Source organism: Phycodurus eques, chromosome 18, assembly GCF_024500275.1.
Source record: "Phycodurus eques isolate BA_2022a chromosome 18, UOR_Pequ_1.1, whole genome shotgun sequence".
NCBI lineage: Eukaryota > Metazoa > Chordata > Actinopteri > Syngnathiformes > Syngnathidae > Phycodurus > Phycodurus eques.
This window is the reverse complement of record NC_084542.1, coordinates 1,415,288-1,432,548: the sequence shown is the minus strand read 5'-3', so window position 1 is coordinate 1,432,548 and position 17,261 is coordinate 1,415,288. Positions and strand designations below refer to the sequence as shown.

Here is a 17,261-nt window from a genome sequence, read left to right as displayed (position 1 = left end):
GCCCTTCTTTTGGGACTATTTATGGCTCGCTAGTTACTAGCATCTTCTCCTCCATGTTGGCTGAAGTCTCACAGAGTAGCGAAAAGTATATAAAATACAATCGTTGAATCCCTTTTTCCTTATCAATAATTAATCAAATATTACTCGAATCAAGCTTCTCAATATATGGCCCAGCACTACGAGGAATGCAAAGTTATCAATGTCCTTTCACCATCGTTCCTGTCACGTCATGTGTTGTGTGTTTTTGTTGGCACATTAAAGTGACACTAAGCAGGCCCAAAAAATGGCATATAAATTCAACACACTACAAAGGAGTAATGTTAAGAAGCCTACCAAATTTGAATGAATAAAAAAAAATATATATATATATATATATATATATATATATATATATCAATGCTAAATATATAACATCAGGTTTCAAAACTTCTCAGACGTTGTGGGCGTGTCGAATGGATTGGACCAAAAGGAATCAAACATACTGAGGGGGTGATAGCTTATACGATGTAAAATCACGTTTGGAGGCTCAACTTCAAAATTAAATGGCTATTGTGGACTATAATCATAAAAATAAGCACACAAGTCAACTTAACCTAGCACAGATAGTTAGACAGTCGGCACTGTCCCATTCGCTAGTATCAAGTTACCCACAAAGCCATGTTGTCTCTGGTGAAAGTTTACAAAACTATCCGTCGTAAAATGCGCACTGCTGAGTCAGTTGGTGGTGTTGATGTTCAGCTCGCCATCTACAAGTTTTTTATTATCTCATTTTTTGGGTGCTTATAAAAACATCACCGAGCTGTTCTGTAAATTGAGGCATCCAGCGAAGACGCATTTTCGGGGTGTAGCCATCGTTAGCTTGCTAACTGCACGCTGGAGTGATAAATGGGCCTTCTTATGGAAGCTAAGCACATCTAGCTCACAACTGAGCAGCAGCCAAACGAAATGACGTCACTTTGGACTTTTATAGAGAGGGAGCGAACTCGCGCGAGATAGTATACGCCCCAGCACCGTGATGTCACTGTGTTTTAGCCCCGTCCACAAAATCAGGAAAATTCAAACGGTGAAAAAGACTTAAGCTACAGCTAACACAACTCAGGACAGAGAACCTTTTGTTTGAAGCCACCCACTTTTCAAGTGAGCAAAAGTATAGGACCAGACATGATTAAATTAACTTAAAGTGAATAACATTTAATATTTGGTGGCATAACCCTTACTTGCAATAACTGCATCAAGCCTGCACCCCATTGACTTCACCAAACTGTTGCGTTCTTAATTTGAAATGCTTTTCCAGGCCTTTACTGCAGCCTCTTTCAGTTGTGTTTCTGTTTCTCCCTTCAGTCTCCTCTTCAGGAGGTAAAATGCATGCTGTATTTGGTTAAGGTCCGGTGATTGACTTGGCCAGTCTTAAGACCTTCCACTTTCCCCCCCTGATGAAGCCCTTTGTTGTGTTGGCAGTGTGTTTTGGGTCATTGCATGAGGAAGCTTCTCCCAATTAGTTTGGATGCATTTTTCTGTAAACTGCAATCCCCGCCATTTAGAATGCTGTGGAATTTATAGGTTCTGTTTAACATTGTTTTGTGATTTCGAAGCTGGCTTCCTCCTTCTGCTTCTCTTTTCACGAAGTTCAGAGGGATTTTGAAATAAAAGGAGCGTATTCTCTGAGACAGTGGACAAAATGATTTTTGAAAGTCCTCTGGCATAATGAAGAGACAACCCCAAATGTCTAGTTGACATCATTTGACTGTACTTGCTTTTTACCACAGACATGCTCCTTTCCTGCCTCTTGGACTCACATTTTAGTTTTTTTGTTAACACCTGAACTAAGAAGAGATTTGTCTTTGTTTCCTTTAGAGCGCTCATCCTCCTTTTTTTCCCCTCCCTGACCCCCCCAGAAGATGTTCAAGATGAAGGCTATTTGCTTCCACAACTAATGCCAAAGTGCGCCAACTAAAACCAGCAGTCCTGACCTGGCACCATACGAATGGCCCAGGGAAGCCACCATATTGATATTCAGGTTTTGCATTACCTGCACCAGAGGTTCCCTGAAGTCCCAGAGGGTGTTGTGTCCCAGTGTGTTCTGCAGGTAAGCAGATTTTCAATCATTTTCATACAAGCGTTCACACCTAAACACAAAATGATGGAACATTTTGCATCGCGCATTTGGTGCCTTTTGTAAAAACGTATGCAAACGCAATCCTTACCATATGTCAATTGTCGAAGAGCAATGTCACCTCAAGTATGAAGGACTCAGAGCCAGATCATTTTTTATTATTTTATTTATTTATTTTTTAAAACCCACAGGCACCGTTTGTGACCCCTTGTGTGGGAGGTGCGCATGATTTACGAAGATTGTAGCACGATTGGCAGCAGATGTAAAAAGGCCGACAAAACGAGAAAAGGGGGATTTCAGAGACGTCAGAAAAGTTAATAGTTTGCTATCTATGGATCTATCCATCCATCCATCCATTTATTTTCTGTACCACTTATCCTCACTACGATCGAAGGCGTGCTGGAGCCTATCCCCAGAACTGTGAGGCAGTTCTAACCTTAAACATGTAAATGTGTGTATATATATATATATGTGTATGTGTGTGTGTATATATCTGTGTGTGTGTGATATATATATATATATATATATATATATATATATATATATATATATATATATATATATATATATATATATATATATATATATAATATTTAACACATCACCATTTTGGTGCTATTGAGATGCTATTGAGATGAAAATTTCACCAGATGTTGGAAACAACCCAAGTAATCTATACATACAAAGTAGAACAAATCAGCCATAGAAATTAAGTTATGTGTAATAATGGTAAATGGACTGCACTTACCGTAATTTCTTGTGTATAATGCCCCCCGCCCAAAAGTAAATAATGCTCATTATACAGAGGTACAGGGGAAATTGGAAAAAACTTTCACATTTTGTAAATGTATGCCGCCATCTAGTGGTGATGAAAAAGCTGTACTTTCAATCCAAAATGCCACCACCACCTAGAGGTTATGAGAAAAGTGAACACTTTCATTCTAATATGGCACCGCGACCTATTCCATTCCATTCCATTTTCCTACACTTATCTGAGGTCAGGTCGCAGGGGAAGCAGCCTCAGCAGGGAAGCCCAGACTTCCCTCTCCCCAGCCACTTCCTCCAGCTTTTCCGAGGGGATCCCGAGGCGTTCCCAGGCCAGCCGAGAGACAGTCTTTTCAGCGTGTCCTGGGTCATCCCAGGGGTCTCCTGGGACGTGCCCGTAACAACTCACCAGGGAGGCGTCAGACAGGCGTCCTAATCAGACGCCCGAGCCACCTCTTCTGGCTCCTCTTAATGTGGAGGAGCAGCGGCTCTACTCTGAGCCCCTCCCGGATGACTGAGATTCTCACCCTATCTCTAAGGGAGAAGCCCGGACACCCTGCGGAGGAAACTCATTTTGGCCGCTTCTATCCGGGATCTTGTTCTTTCGATCACGACCCACAGCTCGTGACCATAGGTGAGGGTAGGACCGTAGATCGACCAGTATATCGAGAGCTTTGCTTTTCGGCTTAGCTCCTTCTTCACCACAAAGGACCAATACAAAGTCTGCATCACTACAGACGCTGCAACGATCCGCCTGCCGTTCCTTCCAATGAAGCACCTCCAGGTCTCACTGTCATTACCCACGTGAGCATTGAAGTCCCCCAGCCGAACGATGGAGTCTCCAGCAGGAGCCCTGTCCAGCACCCCATCCAAGGACTCCAAAAAGGGTGGGTACTCTGAACTGCTGTTTGGTGCAAAGGCACAAACAACAGTCAGGACCCGTCCCCCCACTGGGGTGAACGCCAATGTACAGGCGCCGAGCCGGGGGCAATAAGTATACCCACACCTGCTCAGTGCACACGGTGTGGGTATACTTATTGCCCCAGGCTCGGCGCCTCTCACCGTGGGCAACTCCAGAGTGGAAGATAGTCCAACCCCTCTCAAGAGGACTGGTACCAGAGTCCATGCTGTGTGTGGAGGTGAGCCCGACTATATCTAGTCGGAACTTCTCGACCTCGCACACCAGCTCGGGCTCCTTCCCTCCCAGAGAGTTGACGTTCCACGTCCTTAGTGCCAGTTTCTGTAGCCGGGGATCTGATTGCCAAGGTCCCTGCCTTCGGTCACCGCCCAGCTCACACTGCACCCGACCTTCCCACAGGTGGTGGGCCCATTGGAAGGGGACCGACGTTACCCTTTCGGGCTGTGCCCGGCCGGGCCCCATGGTTGCTGGCCCGGCCACCGGGCAAGGGAAAACGGAATCCAATATTTGTTTTCGTCATAGGGGTCTTTGGAGCCGTGCTTTGTCTGGTCCCTCACCTCGGCTCTGTGTGTCATGATCCTCGGATCATTGGGACACACAAACCCCTCCACCGCAATAAGGTGATGGCTCAAGAATGGGCCCGCCACCTAGTGGTTATAAAAAAGAATAATAATACAAAAAAAGGTGTAGCCTACACTTTCATTCCAATACAACATGGGTACAACTGCAGATATGTACAGTTGTGCTCAAACGTTTACATACCCCGGCAGAATTTGTGAAATGCTTTTTAAAAATATGACTGATGACTGAACAACAACCATCATTAATGTCTTTATGCTTATGTTTTGTTTAATGATAATACTTTTCTGAAATGCTTGACAGTTTAATTTGAATCCCAATAAAATGAAATTAAATGTGTTTCGCCTGGTCCTTCGTTTTCTTTAAAGAATTGTACCCATTTTTAAAATTCTGCCTGGTTTATCAAACATATGAGCACAACTGCGTGTTTTCTAATTGAATAAATAAAAATAGTGCTGTGAATTTCAAAATAAGAGCAAATAAGTGAATTGAAAAAAGTGTGTTAAAAAAAATGTTTTGATCATATGGGTACAAGCAAAATCATGCATTGTAAAAATGCATTATACATAGGTAGAAGGATTTTCCAGAATTTTGATTTCAACTTTGGGGGTGCGTATTTCCATAGGTGTGCATTATACATGAGAAATTACGGTATTTAGCGCATCTCTACACTAACACAGTGCCCAAAGTGCTTTACAAAGACTCACATTAACCCAATCACACACACATTCATTCACCAATGGGCGACTGTTGCCATGCAAGGCGCTCCCAGGCCCACTGCGAGCAAATTAGGGTTCAGTGTCTTGCCCAAGGACACTGGCAGTCTGAGCAGACAGTCTGAGCCGGGATTCGAACTAGCTACCCTTCGGTCACTGGACGACCCGCTCTACCCACTGATCCACAGCCGCCTTTAATTTCATAATGTGAAATAATGAAGGAAAAAAGTGTTGACCACGTCAACTGGTATTTATTTAATACTTCGTCCAAAAGCCTTTGTTTGCAATGACAGGTTCAATTTGCATGTATTGCTCTAGTGTGATTTTAGCCCATTCCTCCAGACAAGCAGTCTTCCAATCTTGAAGGTTCTGTGGGCTTCTTTTATGGACCTTGAGTTTCAGTTCTTTCCATAGATTTTCGATTGGATTCAAGTCAGGTGATTGGCTAGGCCATTCTAGCAGCTTTATTTTTTTTTTCTTTGAAATATCTACCCTCGTTTAATTTTCATCATCCTCATAGATGGCACCAGATTTTTGTCAAGAATGTCAATGTACATTTGCCCATTCATCCTTCCTTCAATAATGTGAAGTTTACCAGTATCTGAAAAGCAGCCCCACACCATCAAGCGCCATCATCGCCGAACTTCACTGTTGGTATGGTGTTGGTAGGGTAATGTACAGTGCCATTTCTCCTCCAAACGTGTTGTGCATTATGATATCCAAACAGTTCAATTTTGCGCTCATCCGACCAGACTATATTGTCTCAGTATTTAACTGTCTTGTCCAAATGTTCAGCAAACTTCAAACGAGCTTTGACATGCTTTTTATTTCAGCAATGGTGATGCGTTGCGATTGTGTGGAGAGCAAGCACACAGGCCATGGTGGCAGAGTACATTCCTCACTGTTTTCCTTGTGACAACAGTACCTGCTGTTTCCAGGTCATTTTGAAGCTCTCCACAGGTGGTTCTTGGCTCTTGGACAACTCCTCTGATTATTCTTTGCACTCCTCTGTCAGAAATCTCGCAAAGAGCACCTGATCAAGGCAAAATCATGATATCGAGATAATCGACCACCAGTGACAACCATTTGCCTCACGCAGTGCAACACCTCTCCTTCGCATAGAGTTGATCAGGTTGTTGATTGTGGCCTTTGGAATGTTGGTCCACTTCTCTTCAATGGCTGTGTGAAGTTGCTGGATATTGGCAGGAACTGGAACATGCTGTCGTATACGCCGATCCAGAGCATCCCAAACATGCTCAATGACCTATCCGGGGAGAATGCTGGCCATGCAAGAACTGGGATATTTTCAGCTTCCAGGAATTGTGTACAGATCCTTGAGACATGGGGCCGTGCATTATCATGCTGCAACATGATGTGATGGTCGTGGATGAATGGCAGAACAATGGGCCTCAGGATCTCGTCACGGTATCTCTGTGCATTCAAAATGCCATCAATAAAATGCACCTGTGTTCGTTGCCCATAACCATACGCCTGCCCATACCATAACTCCACCGCTATCATGGGCCACTCGATCCACAATGTTGACATCAGCAAACCGCTCACCCTCACGATGCCACACACGCTGTCTGCCATCTGCCCTGAACCGTGAAAAACGGGATTCATCAGTGAAGAGAACACCTCTCCAAATGTGCCAGACGCCATCGAATGTGAACATTCGCCCACTCAAGTCTGTTACGACGACGAACTGCAGTCAGGTCGAGACCCCGATGAGGACAACGAGCATGCAGAGGAGCTGCCCTGAGAAGGTTTCTGACAGTTTGTGCGGAAATTCTTTGGTTATGTATACCGAATGCTGCAGCAGCTGTCCGGGTGGCTGGTCTCAGACGATCTTGGGGGTGAACATGCTGGATGTGGCGGTCTTGAGCTGGTGTGGTGACACGTGGTCTGCGGTTGTGAGGCTGGTTGGATGTACTGCCAAATTGTCTGAAACGCCTTTGGAGACTGCTTATGGGAGAGAATTGAACATTCAATTCACGGGCAACAGCTCTGGTGGACATTCCTGCAGTCAGCATGCCAAATGCACGCTCCCTCAGAACTTACGCCATCTGTGGCATTGTGCTGTGTGATAAAACTGCACATTTCAGAGTGGCCTTTTATTGTGGCCAGCCTATGGCACACCTGTGCAATAATCATGCAGTCTCATCAGCATCTTGATATGCCAGACCTGTGAGGTGGGATGGATTATCTTGACAAAGAAGAAATGCTCACGAACACAGATTTAGACAGATCTGTTGGCAATATTTGAGGGAAATGGCCTTTTGTGTATTTAGAAAAAGGTTTAGATATTGGAGTCCAGCTCACGAAAAATGGTAGCAAAAAAAAAAAGACTTACGTTTATATTTTTGTTCAGTGTTCTATATATATATGTCTTTGGAGATTTACTGCACGATTGCCTTCCACCAACTACTATAAGAGAGACACTGCGAAAATTATTCTGCTCATCTTTTCTGTTTATTACTGAGACGCGGCCCCCACACCCTCCAACCCCCCAAAAAAAATAAATGAAAGAAAAAAAAAAACATTTTCAACCCAAATGTCACAGCTAGATATTAAGTGTGCTGCTCTTCACAATCGTCCTGTGAGTGAATGGTTACCACTCCAGGGTGGAAGTGCCCCTCTTACCTTACCTTAAGTCATCTGTGATAGACTCAAGCCCCTGACAGGAATCTGAACAGGATGAGTAATGTAGAAAATGGGTGGATGGATGGGTATAATGTTTAATTAGTTTAACAATGGATAAACTAATCTTTGTATTTCCCTCTCTTTCTCTCTCTCTCTCTCTCTCTTGCTCTCCCTTTGTCCCTCTCAGAATAACAACAACTTAGATGCGTGCTGTGAATACTTGTCCCAGGTCAGTCCAGCCTACTTGTACAGCGAAGAAGGAAACCTCAACTTTTCTGACGACCCCAGTTTGACCAGGCTCCGTAATCACATGACCCAGCTGAACCTGGGCCTGCAGTCTCAGAATGTGCACGTGGCCCCAGCGCGAGACGGCCTGAGAATGAACGGCAGCCGGACTCTGGCCCATAGCCTGAGCGAAGGGCCCCTGCAGACAGGCCAGGCTCCAAACAGTAACTTTTTTCAGCAGGAGCCGCAGTCTGCTCCAGTTGAAGGGCCCCCCAGTCTCAATGTGTTTCGTGCAATGGAGCCCTCGCGCAAACCGCAACCTCCACAGCACCTTGGACTCTACCCTCTAGGTGTCAAAGGAGCGACTATGGGTCTCCAGCAAACACCACGTTTCAACCCTATTACCGTGACGCTAGCTCCTCATATTCAGACAGGCCGCAGCACTCCTACTTCTTTACACATACATGGTGGGCCACAATCAGGTCTAAGCAGTCCACAGGGTAACGCTATCTACATTAGGCCCTATGTCAGTCAATGCGGTACAGCTCGACAGAATCAGCAGCAGGGAGGCAGGGCCCAGTATAGCCCCACTTCTCAGCCTCAACAGCAGATCTATCAGATCTCTCATCCTTCATCCTTGTCTGGGTCATGGTCTGGCCCTCATCAATCCTCTTCCTCACATACCTCACAACATCAGACCCAGGGCCACCAGACGTCTCATGTCTACATGCCAATTAGCTCCCCAACCAATTCCCAGGCACCCTCCATCCTTCCCTCTGGAAGCCAGGCGTCTTCATCTGGTGTCTCCTCTTCTAGCTCGTCTTCGTCCTCGTCCTCCTCTTCCTCTGTCATGCCCACCTCGCTCTCTGCTATCAGCCAGTACAATATACAGAACATCTCCACTGGCCCGCGGAAGAATCAGATCGAGATCAAACTTGAATCTCCTCAGAGGAGTAACTCCACCACAACGACAGCTGTGCTGCGAACAGGTGGTGGGTCCCGTTCCTCCTCCACCTCATCCTCCTGCCCGTCCTCCTCCTCTTCAACTGGTGTTTCTACAGTCCCGACCACCCCTCTCTCCATCGGAGGCTCGGGTCTGAGCCGTAGCCAGCCCACTGTTTACATATCTGCTAGCCCACCCACTGCTGCTACCACGCCTTCTGAGGAGGCAGTCATGGCCTCAACCGGATCCCGTTCACAACCCAAGTTTTACATTTCAACAAATGCCTCCAGCGATGACAGTGGGGGTAGGAACCCTCCCACAGTCTACATCTCAGCTAACCCTCCATTGCAGGCTCCATCAGGTGCAAGGAACATTGGGAGCCAGGTGAGCATGGGCCCCGCCTATATCCACCACCATCCACCTAAATCTCGGGCTTCGGTGGGAGTGGGAAACACGGCTTCCTCGCCACGTGTGGTGGTGACTCAACCCAACACAAAATATACTTTCAAAATCACTGTGTCCCCCAACAAGCCCCCAGCAGTGTCTCCTGGGGTGGTGTCTCCTACATTTGAGCCCAACAACCTCCTCAGCCTACCACCAGACCATCACTTTGTGGAGCCAGACCCCCTCCATCTCTCAGACCCACTTTCAGCGCACAAGGAGAGACCCAGCGAGCCTCGCAGACTCAGCATGGGCTCTGATGATGCTGCATACACACAAGGTAAGCCACTGTGAGTCTTTACTCACACATTAGAAGAAATAGGACAGGAAGCAGCCTCATGAATGAACATATTGCTGCAAACTGATGAATAAGCACTTTTAGCCTCAGCTGTCTTGTCCTAAACAACAACAACAATAAAATAGAAAAAACAAAAGAGTGACCCATTAACTGTAACATTTAATTGCAATGAACTCTGCTTGAGTGGTTTGTGTGCAAGGGCAACTCGAGACTTTGAATTGCTATAGGTGGTTATATAAATGTAAGTTGTCCTGCTTATGTCTGAGAGGCGAAAAGACTGATGATTTGTCCAGGGTGACCCCGTATTTGCCTTATTTTAGGGGTAGATTCACTGTTCCTGGGATTGGCACAAGCGGTGTACATTATGAATGAATTCATTGATTTTACAACTTGGTGTAACACAAAACAAAACATAACAACAGTGCAACATTGCTTTTCTATCAGGATTGCTTTTGATCGTTTTGAAAAAGTCAAAATAGGCCCAAAGCTTGGACCAGCAAAATTGTTGGTAATAAGTTCTACTGTAGTAGCTGTTTAATATATATGGGCATAATAATCAGTTGATATGTTTTTGATTAATCAACTCTTGGGAAATGTAGGCAAAACTGAGCTGCAACCATCGAAGGCGCCCTTGAATCAGTCTCAACTAGTTTATTATTTAACAAACAACATGATGCCACTTATAAAGGCCTTTGCTTTTCCACAGCTGTTCTGGGGAGCATTATTTTTGCTCAGTATTAAAAATGGAGTTAAGGACATCCACAGAGAGAGAGTGTTCCTTCACATTATAAATATAAGGCAAAAGGAATTTATTTAATTTTAGTTTTCATCATGGTCAATTGACATAAAAACAATCCAAGCAGTGTAGTTTCGGCTGTTCATGTTAGTCCATAAAATGTTTACCACCAGTATGATCCTGCCTAACAAACCAAACTCAGCAACTGCAGCTCATCAGTGACCCTAATGAGGAATGGAAATGGATGCTTGGTTGTCACATTTGGTTCACTTGAGTTAGTGCTGAGTCTGCTAACTCGATTCAGCGAACCAACTCAAGCCAACGTTTTTGCCTGAGTCTACCAAGTGTACTAGTGGACTAGTGGTACTTTTGCAGCCAGCCTGTGGACTCAAAGGAGCCAGGGTAATCGAGGCCTCGGACTGATTCATGATTACAGTAAGTATAAGATGAAACAAATCATTAAACCTGGGTGTTCAGGAACTGACCAACTCTAGATGACTTACATCACAATTCTGTTTTGGAGCCGAGGATTTTTGAAAACGACGCTGTTATTATTTCCGTCTAATCGTTAAAAACAGAGGACATGCATGTTGATTGTTCAGGTCAGGACAGGGCAAGCGCTTGTAAGTAACAGCCGTAACAACAATGGCAGACGACAGTGATATTGTGGCATTTGTTTCCTGCACACAAATAACAAACAAACAAATAATACATTTACTACACTCAGATTATGTGCAGTACATACTTCAAATTCTGAATTTACACGTACTCAAATGATTCTTAACCTGCAGTACAAGCAGTTGGTACAATAGCATTTTCAGACATTTTTATAGGTCATTGAAAAGTGGAAGCTTTTTGACAATGTTATCATCTGCACATGGAACTTTAAAAAAAAAAAAAAAAAAAAAAACTTGCAGTGTTTACTTGTACTTTGTCATATAAACATAACCTTGTTAAAGATTTGACTTCTTATTAGAGTTTCTTTTATTGCTTATTAAGTAAATGGCATTTGACTTAATAGTGAACTCTTCTTTATACAACGTGGACATTAGTTATTTGGATAAAAGGCTTGTTTTTAGAACCATAATAGTTTTTTATACTCCTGACAAACCTAAATTCTTTTTCCATTTGTTCCTGCCAAGAAGCTTATTTTACCATAGATTATAAACCCTTAGTAACATTTGGTGTTGTGAATGCACAGTCACTTTAGAAAGTAGTCTGATAAAAACAAAGGTGACTTATTTACTGAGCCCCGTATGACTCTAGTGTGAGTTGTCTCCACTAAATGTTGTGTTTGATGCATCTGCCAGAGTGCAGCAGATCCTATAGTGAGTCAAATGTGTTGGAGCACAGAAGTGTTTCCTTATTTGGGCTTTTGACGAAATTGCATGTGAGTCACTGGCTGTGATTCTTAAATTGCAGTCACTCCCAACGGGAGGGTCTTCACAATGGGCCTCTTCTGCAGACCCTCATCAGCCCCATGCTCTCGGCTTTTCCTTTAGAATTATTGCAGCTGATCACTGTCTTGTTGTTATTACCTGATTTGAATGTTACTCATTCAAATTCAAATCATCACCACATATCTGTTAGGTCTATGCGTAATTTCTGGCTACATTTGGCAGGAGAACAGGAGGAGTTACTGAAATGACAAATGTATTTTTATGGTCATGTTGAAAGACCTTTTCAAATGTGGTCACACCATGAAAGTAATTTGTGTTAAATTGGATGCTTTCCCGAACAAAGAATACCTGCTGCAAAATCCCCTTTGATTCAGTGAGTCATTTGGCTCAGCTGTGTCACGCACTCTGTCAAAGGTAATACTTGTCACTTTATCACATCATAGGTTGCAGACATTCCAGGCTCTGTTACAACCCGTCATTTTTCATGCACTGCATATTATGCTCTTGAGTATAATACACACCCCCAAAATCGACCCCAAAAATCAGGCAAACCCTTCTACCTATGTATAACATGCATCATCGATTTGCTGTATTAGTAAGTTTTTCAAAGAAATATTCTCTCTGTGCGGCACGGTGGACAAACTGGTTCGCACATCTGCCTCACAGTTCTGAGCACCAGGGTTCAAATCCCAGCCTCGCCTGTGTGGAGTTTGCATATTCTCCCCGTGCCTGCGTGGGTTTTCTCCGGGTGCTCCGGTTTCACCCCACATTGCAAAAACATGCGTGGTAGGTTGATTGAAGACTCTAAATTGCCTGTAGGTTGTTTGTTTCTATGTGCTCAGCAAGCGACACAGCAAGCAACACATGCTCCCACAACCACTCAAACAAACACACAATAATGCCGCCACCTAGAGGTTATATATAAAGGTGTGTACCTTCATTCTAATATACTACCGCCACCTAAAGGTTATGAAAAAGCTGTCGCCGACAGTTTCATTCCAATATGACGTATGACTGCATAATATGTACAGTTGTGCTCATACCCTGGCAGAATTTGTGAAATATTTATATATTTATTTAAATACGACTGATGACTGAACTATCATTAATTTCTGTATGGTTATGTTTTGTTTGATGATAATGCTCTTCTGAAATGCTTCACAGTTTAATTTGAATCCCATTAAAATACAATTAAATGTGTTTCACCTGGCCCTTCATGTTTTCTTTAAAGAATTGTACCCATCTTACAAATTCTGCCTGGGTAATCAAACATATGAGCACCACTGTGTGTTTTCTCATTTACTAAATAAAAGTAGGGCTGTGAATTTCTAAATAAGAGCAAGTAAATAAAAATAAAGTATTACGTGTTCAAATAAAGTGCTTAACTTCAAAATAATTCTTTGAAGAAAAAAAAAACTAACAAAATGCAGATAATACTTCCATGTTTTGATCATATGGGTAGAAGCAAAATAATGCATTTTAAATACAGTGGTTACGGAAAGTATTCAGACCTCCTTACATTTTCCACTCTTTGTTATATTGAAGCCATTTGCTGAAATCATTTAAGTTAATTGATTTTCCTCATTAATATACACACAGCACCCCATATTGACAGAAAAAAAACGTTGTTTTTTTTTTTCTGCAGATTTATTAAAAACGAAAAACTGAAATATCACACAGCCATATGTATTCAGACCCTTTGCTCTGTATTTAGTAGCAGCACCCTTTTGAGCTAATACAGCCATGAGTCTTTTTGGGAATGATGCAACAAGTTTTTCACACCTGGATTTGGGGATCCTCTGCCATTCCTCCTTGCAGATCCTCTCCAGTGCTGTCAGGTTGGATGGTGAACGTTGGTGGACAGCCATTTTCAGGTCTCTCCAGAGATGCTCAATTGGGTTTAAGTCAGGGCTCTGGCTGGGCCATTCAAGAACAGTCACGGAGTTGTTCTGAAGCCACTATTTTAGCTGTGTGCTTTGGGTCATTGTCTTGTTGGAAGGTGAACCTTTGCCCAGTCTGAGGTCCTGAGCACTCTGGAGAAGGTTTTCGTCCAGGATATCCCTGTACTTGGCCGCATTCATCTTTCATTCGATTGCAACCAGTCGTCCTGTTCCTGCAGCTGAACAACACCCCCACAGCATGATGCTTCCACCACCATGCTTCAACTGTTGGGACTGTATTGGACAGGTGATGAACAGTGCCTGGTTTTCTTCACACATACTGCTTAGAATTAAGGCCAAAAAGTTCTTTATTGGTCTCATCAGACCAGAGAATCTTATTTCTCACCATCTTCCTCCTTTGGCTCTGTCCTTCAGGTGTTTTTTAGCAAACTCCATGCGGAGTGTCTTGCACTGAGGGTTCTGGTCGTCCCAAACGTTTTCCATTTAAGGATTATGGAGGCCGCTGTTCTCTTAGGAACCTTAAGTCCATCCATCCATTTTCTTTACCGCTTATCCTCACTAGGGTCGCGGGGGTGTTGGAGCTTATGCCAGCTATCTTCGGGCGAAAGGCGGGGTACACCCTGAACTGGTTGCCGGCCAATCGGAGGGCACATATAAACAAACAACAATCCTCACTCACATTCACACCCAAGCGCAATTTAGAGTCTTCAATTAACGTGCCACACATGTTTTTCGGATGTGGGGTGAAACCGGTGTACCCGGAGAAAACCCACGCAGGCATCGGGGAGAACATGCAAACTCCACACAGACGGGGCCGGGATTTGAACCCCAGTCCTCAGAACTGAGAGGCAGATGTGCCAACCAGTCGTCTACCGCGCCGAAAGGAACCTTAAGTGCAGCAGAAATATTTTTGTAACCTTGACCAGATCCATGCCTTGTTACAATTTTGAAAAGGTTGTTACGATTTTGAAAGTTGTTAAACCACAGAATCAGTAAAATGTGTTTTTTTCCAACATGATTTCATGATGATGTTCTTATTAGCCTAATGTTTGACACTGTGGAAACCAACTATGCTTCTTTTTCTCAGCGTTGTTGGTCCATCAGAAGGCCCGCATGGAGAGGCTGTGGCATGAACTGGAGCTAAAAAAGAAGAAGCTGGAGAAGCTAAAAGAGGAGGTCAACGAGATGGAGAACGACCTGACAAGGAGACGACTGGAGAGATCAAACTCTGCCTCCCAAATTCCTTCAGTAAGTTTTCTTTCTGTGATTTTACATAGAGGACAATGGGCAAAGATGAAGTGACAGGCTGAGAGTGCGGAAGAAGAACGTCAGATGTTCAATGACGATACCAGCCGTTGGTGAATAAGGCCCACTGTGCACTGACAATCTTTGCCACTCCCTTTCTTCTATTCCAGGAATAAATGTGTGTGGCTTAAGGCAAAAGGCTTTTATTTCATAGAAACCGAGAGGATATAAAGAAGCAATTGCAATGTAGATCTACAAGGACATGTGCCTTTGTGCTCCACCTGTAATATCATCTCGATTGTAAATATCAAGGCGAAATTAACAGTGCAACATGGGCAAATCATCCCCCTTTCTTTTTTGTGTGTCTTTGTTGTTAGAACTGGTGTACAGTAAGGCCGATGACGCTCAATGTGGGTCCCTTCACCATTCCAGGTTCCGATTCAAGCCAATAGTGGCTCCTTCTGTCTCAAGCTATGATAACCGCAAGCAGCCATGTTTTAACGATGACGTCACCACGCAGCGTCAGAGTATTTCCCAGCATGCCTAGCGTTATCGTACAGCGGGTACGGAAAGTATTCAGACCCCCCTACATTTTTTTAAAGTTTTAAGTTGAAGTTATATTGCCGCCATTTACTAAAATAAATGTTCATTTTTTTCTCCTCATTAAAGTACACACAGCACCCCATATTGACAGAAGAAAAAACAGAACTGTTGAATTTTTTGCAGATTTATTAAAAACTGAAATATCACACAGCCATAAGTATTCCGACCCTTTGCTGTGACCCTCATGTATTTAAATTGGGTGCTGTCCATTTCTTCTGCTCATCCTTGAGATGGTTCTACACCTTCATTGGAGTCCAGCTGTGTGTGATTGGACTTGATAAGGAAAGCCACACCCCTGTCTATACAAGACTTTACAGTTCCCACTGCATGTCAGAGCAAATAAGAATCATGAGGTCAAAGGAACTGAACTGAAGAGCTCAGAGACAGAATTGTGGCAAGGCACAGATGCGGCCAAGGTTGCACAAAAAAATTCAGCTGCACCTAAGGTTCCTAAGAGCACAGTGGCCTCCATAATCCTTAAATGGAAGACGTTCGGGACGACCAGAACCCTTCCGAGAGCTGGCCGTCCGGCCAAACTGAGCAATTGGGAGGAGAAGAGCCTTGGTGAGAAATAAGATTCTCTGGTCTGATGAGACCGAGATGGAACATTTTGGCCTTAATTCTAAGCGGTATGTGTGGAGAAAAGCAGGCACTGCTCATCCATCACCTGTCCAATACAGTCCCAACAGTGAAGCGTGGTGGTGGCGGCAGCGTCATGCTGTGGGCGTGTTTTTCAGCTGCAGGGACGAATGGTACTTTCCGTCCCCAGTGTGAATCGTTGTTAAAATGCTCTTTTATATCGGTTCGTCCCCTAATTCTCTAAAGAGTTACAAATCTCAATGTTAACAGACTAATAGACCTTATATGTGTTTATCCCGTTTATCTCTGCATCGTGTTGTGTCTTAATTATTATTATTTCTAGTTATTAGGTTTACTCACGAGGCCACACCCCTTGAAGGTACGACAGTACGTAGAGTAATTAAACTTCCTAAAACCAGTTCATTTATTTACATTTTCTTTCAATATGTTTTATACAAGACAGTGCTATTTTTAATGAAAAACCCGGTGGGTTGGATCAAATTATTGGGATGTAAATGGGGAAAATTGATTTGATGTGCAAGTAAATTAAGTACAAGCTTGGTCATGGAACAAATAAAACCCGCAAGTTAAGGTACCGCTCTACATACATTACTCACGAAACTTTAAGGCTATATATACTCTTTCGGTATATATAGCCTTTCACTATAACCTTTCCAGCTAAACGTAATTTGACCTTCCAAGAACTTGCTGTTCTGTAACAAGGAGCTAAATGATAACATTCACAACAGCTATAAAAGTCTTGGTGCATTTTAGGTTCATCCTGAAATGAAGACAGCTTTTTCTCGAATCAGCCTTTTTACTCATCTCTTGCACAGGATAGTTGAGTCGGTTAATCAGCTTGCGTTGGAACCCCAGTTGTGACGTAGTGAGTTTCGAGTTCAGGAAATGGTCATAAAAGACGCTGAAAAACCATCCCCGCGGCCCTGTGCGACGCAGAGTTGTCACATGGCTAACGACCTGATCCTTTCTCGTTCTCTCAGATCGAGGAGATGAAGCAGTTGCGGTGCAAGAACAGATTACTACAAATCGACATTGACTGCCTCACCAAAGAAATTGATCTCTTTCAAAAAAGAGGTAAGCGTTTCCCTTCTAATGATTATGTGTAAGGCTTTGTTTGTGTGCCTCTTTTGGTTG

The 17,261-nt window shown here is 43.6% G+C and overlaps 1 protein-coding gene across 12 annotated transcripts in view; it reads left to right on the top strand.

Moving 5' to 3' along the window:
* tab2 (TGF-beta activated kinase 1 (MAP3K7) binding protein 2) overlaps nucleotides 1-17,261 on the top strand; it is a 70,218-nt gene that overhangs the window by 36,057 nt on the left and 16,900 nt on the right. For 9 of the 12 annotated variants that reach the window (XR_009770270.1, XR_009770271.1, XM_061703846.1 and 6 more), the window contains 4 exons: nucleotides 1,855-2,086; nucleotides 7,923-9,624; nucleotides 14,767-14,927; nucleotides 17,108-17,201. Coding sequence is in view for 10 of the 12 variants with exons in the window: in XM_061703846.1 (XP_061559830.1) it covers nucleotides 1,985-2,086; nucleotides 7,923-9,624; nucleotides 14,767-14,927; nucleotides 17,108-17,201 (2,059 nt within the window). In the remaining 2 variants the exon portion in view is untranslated. The other 3 variants (XM_061703850.1, XM_061703844.1, XM_061703851.1) reach the window with 3 other exon arrangements.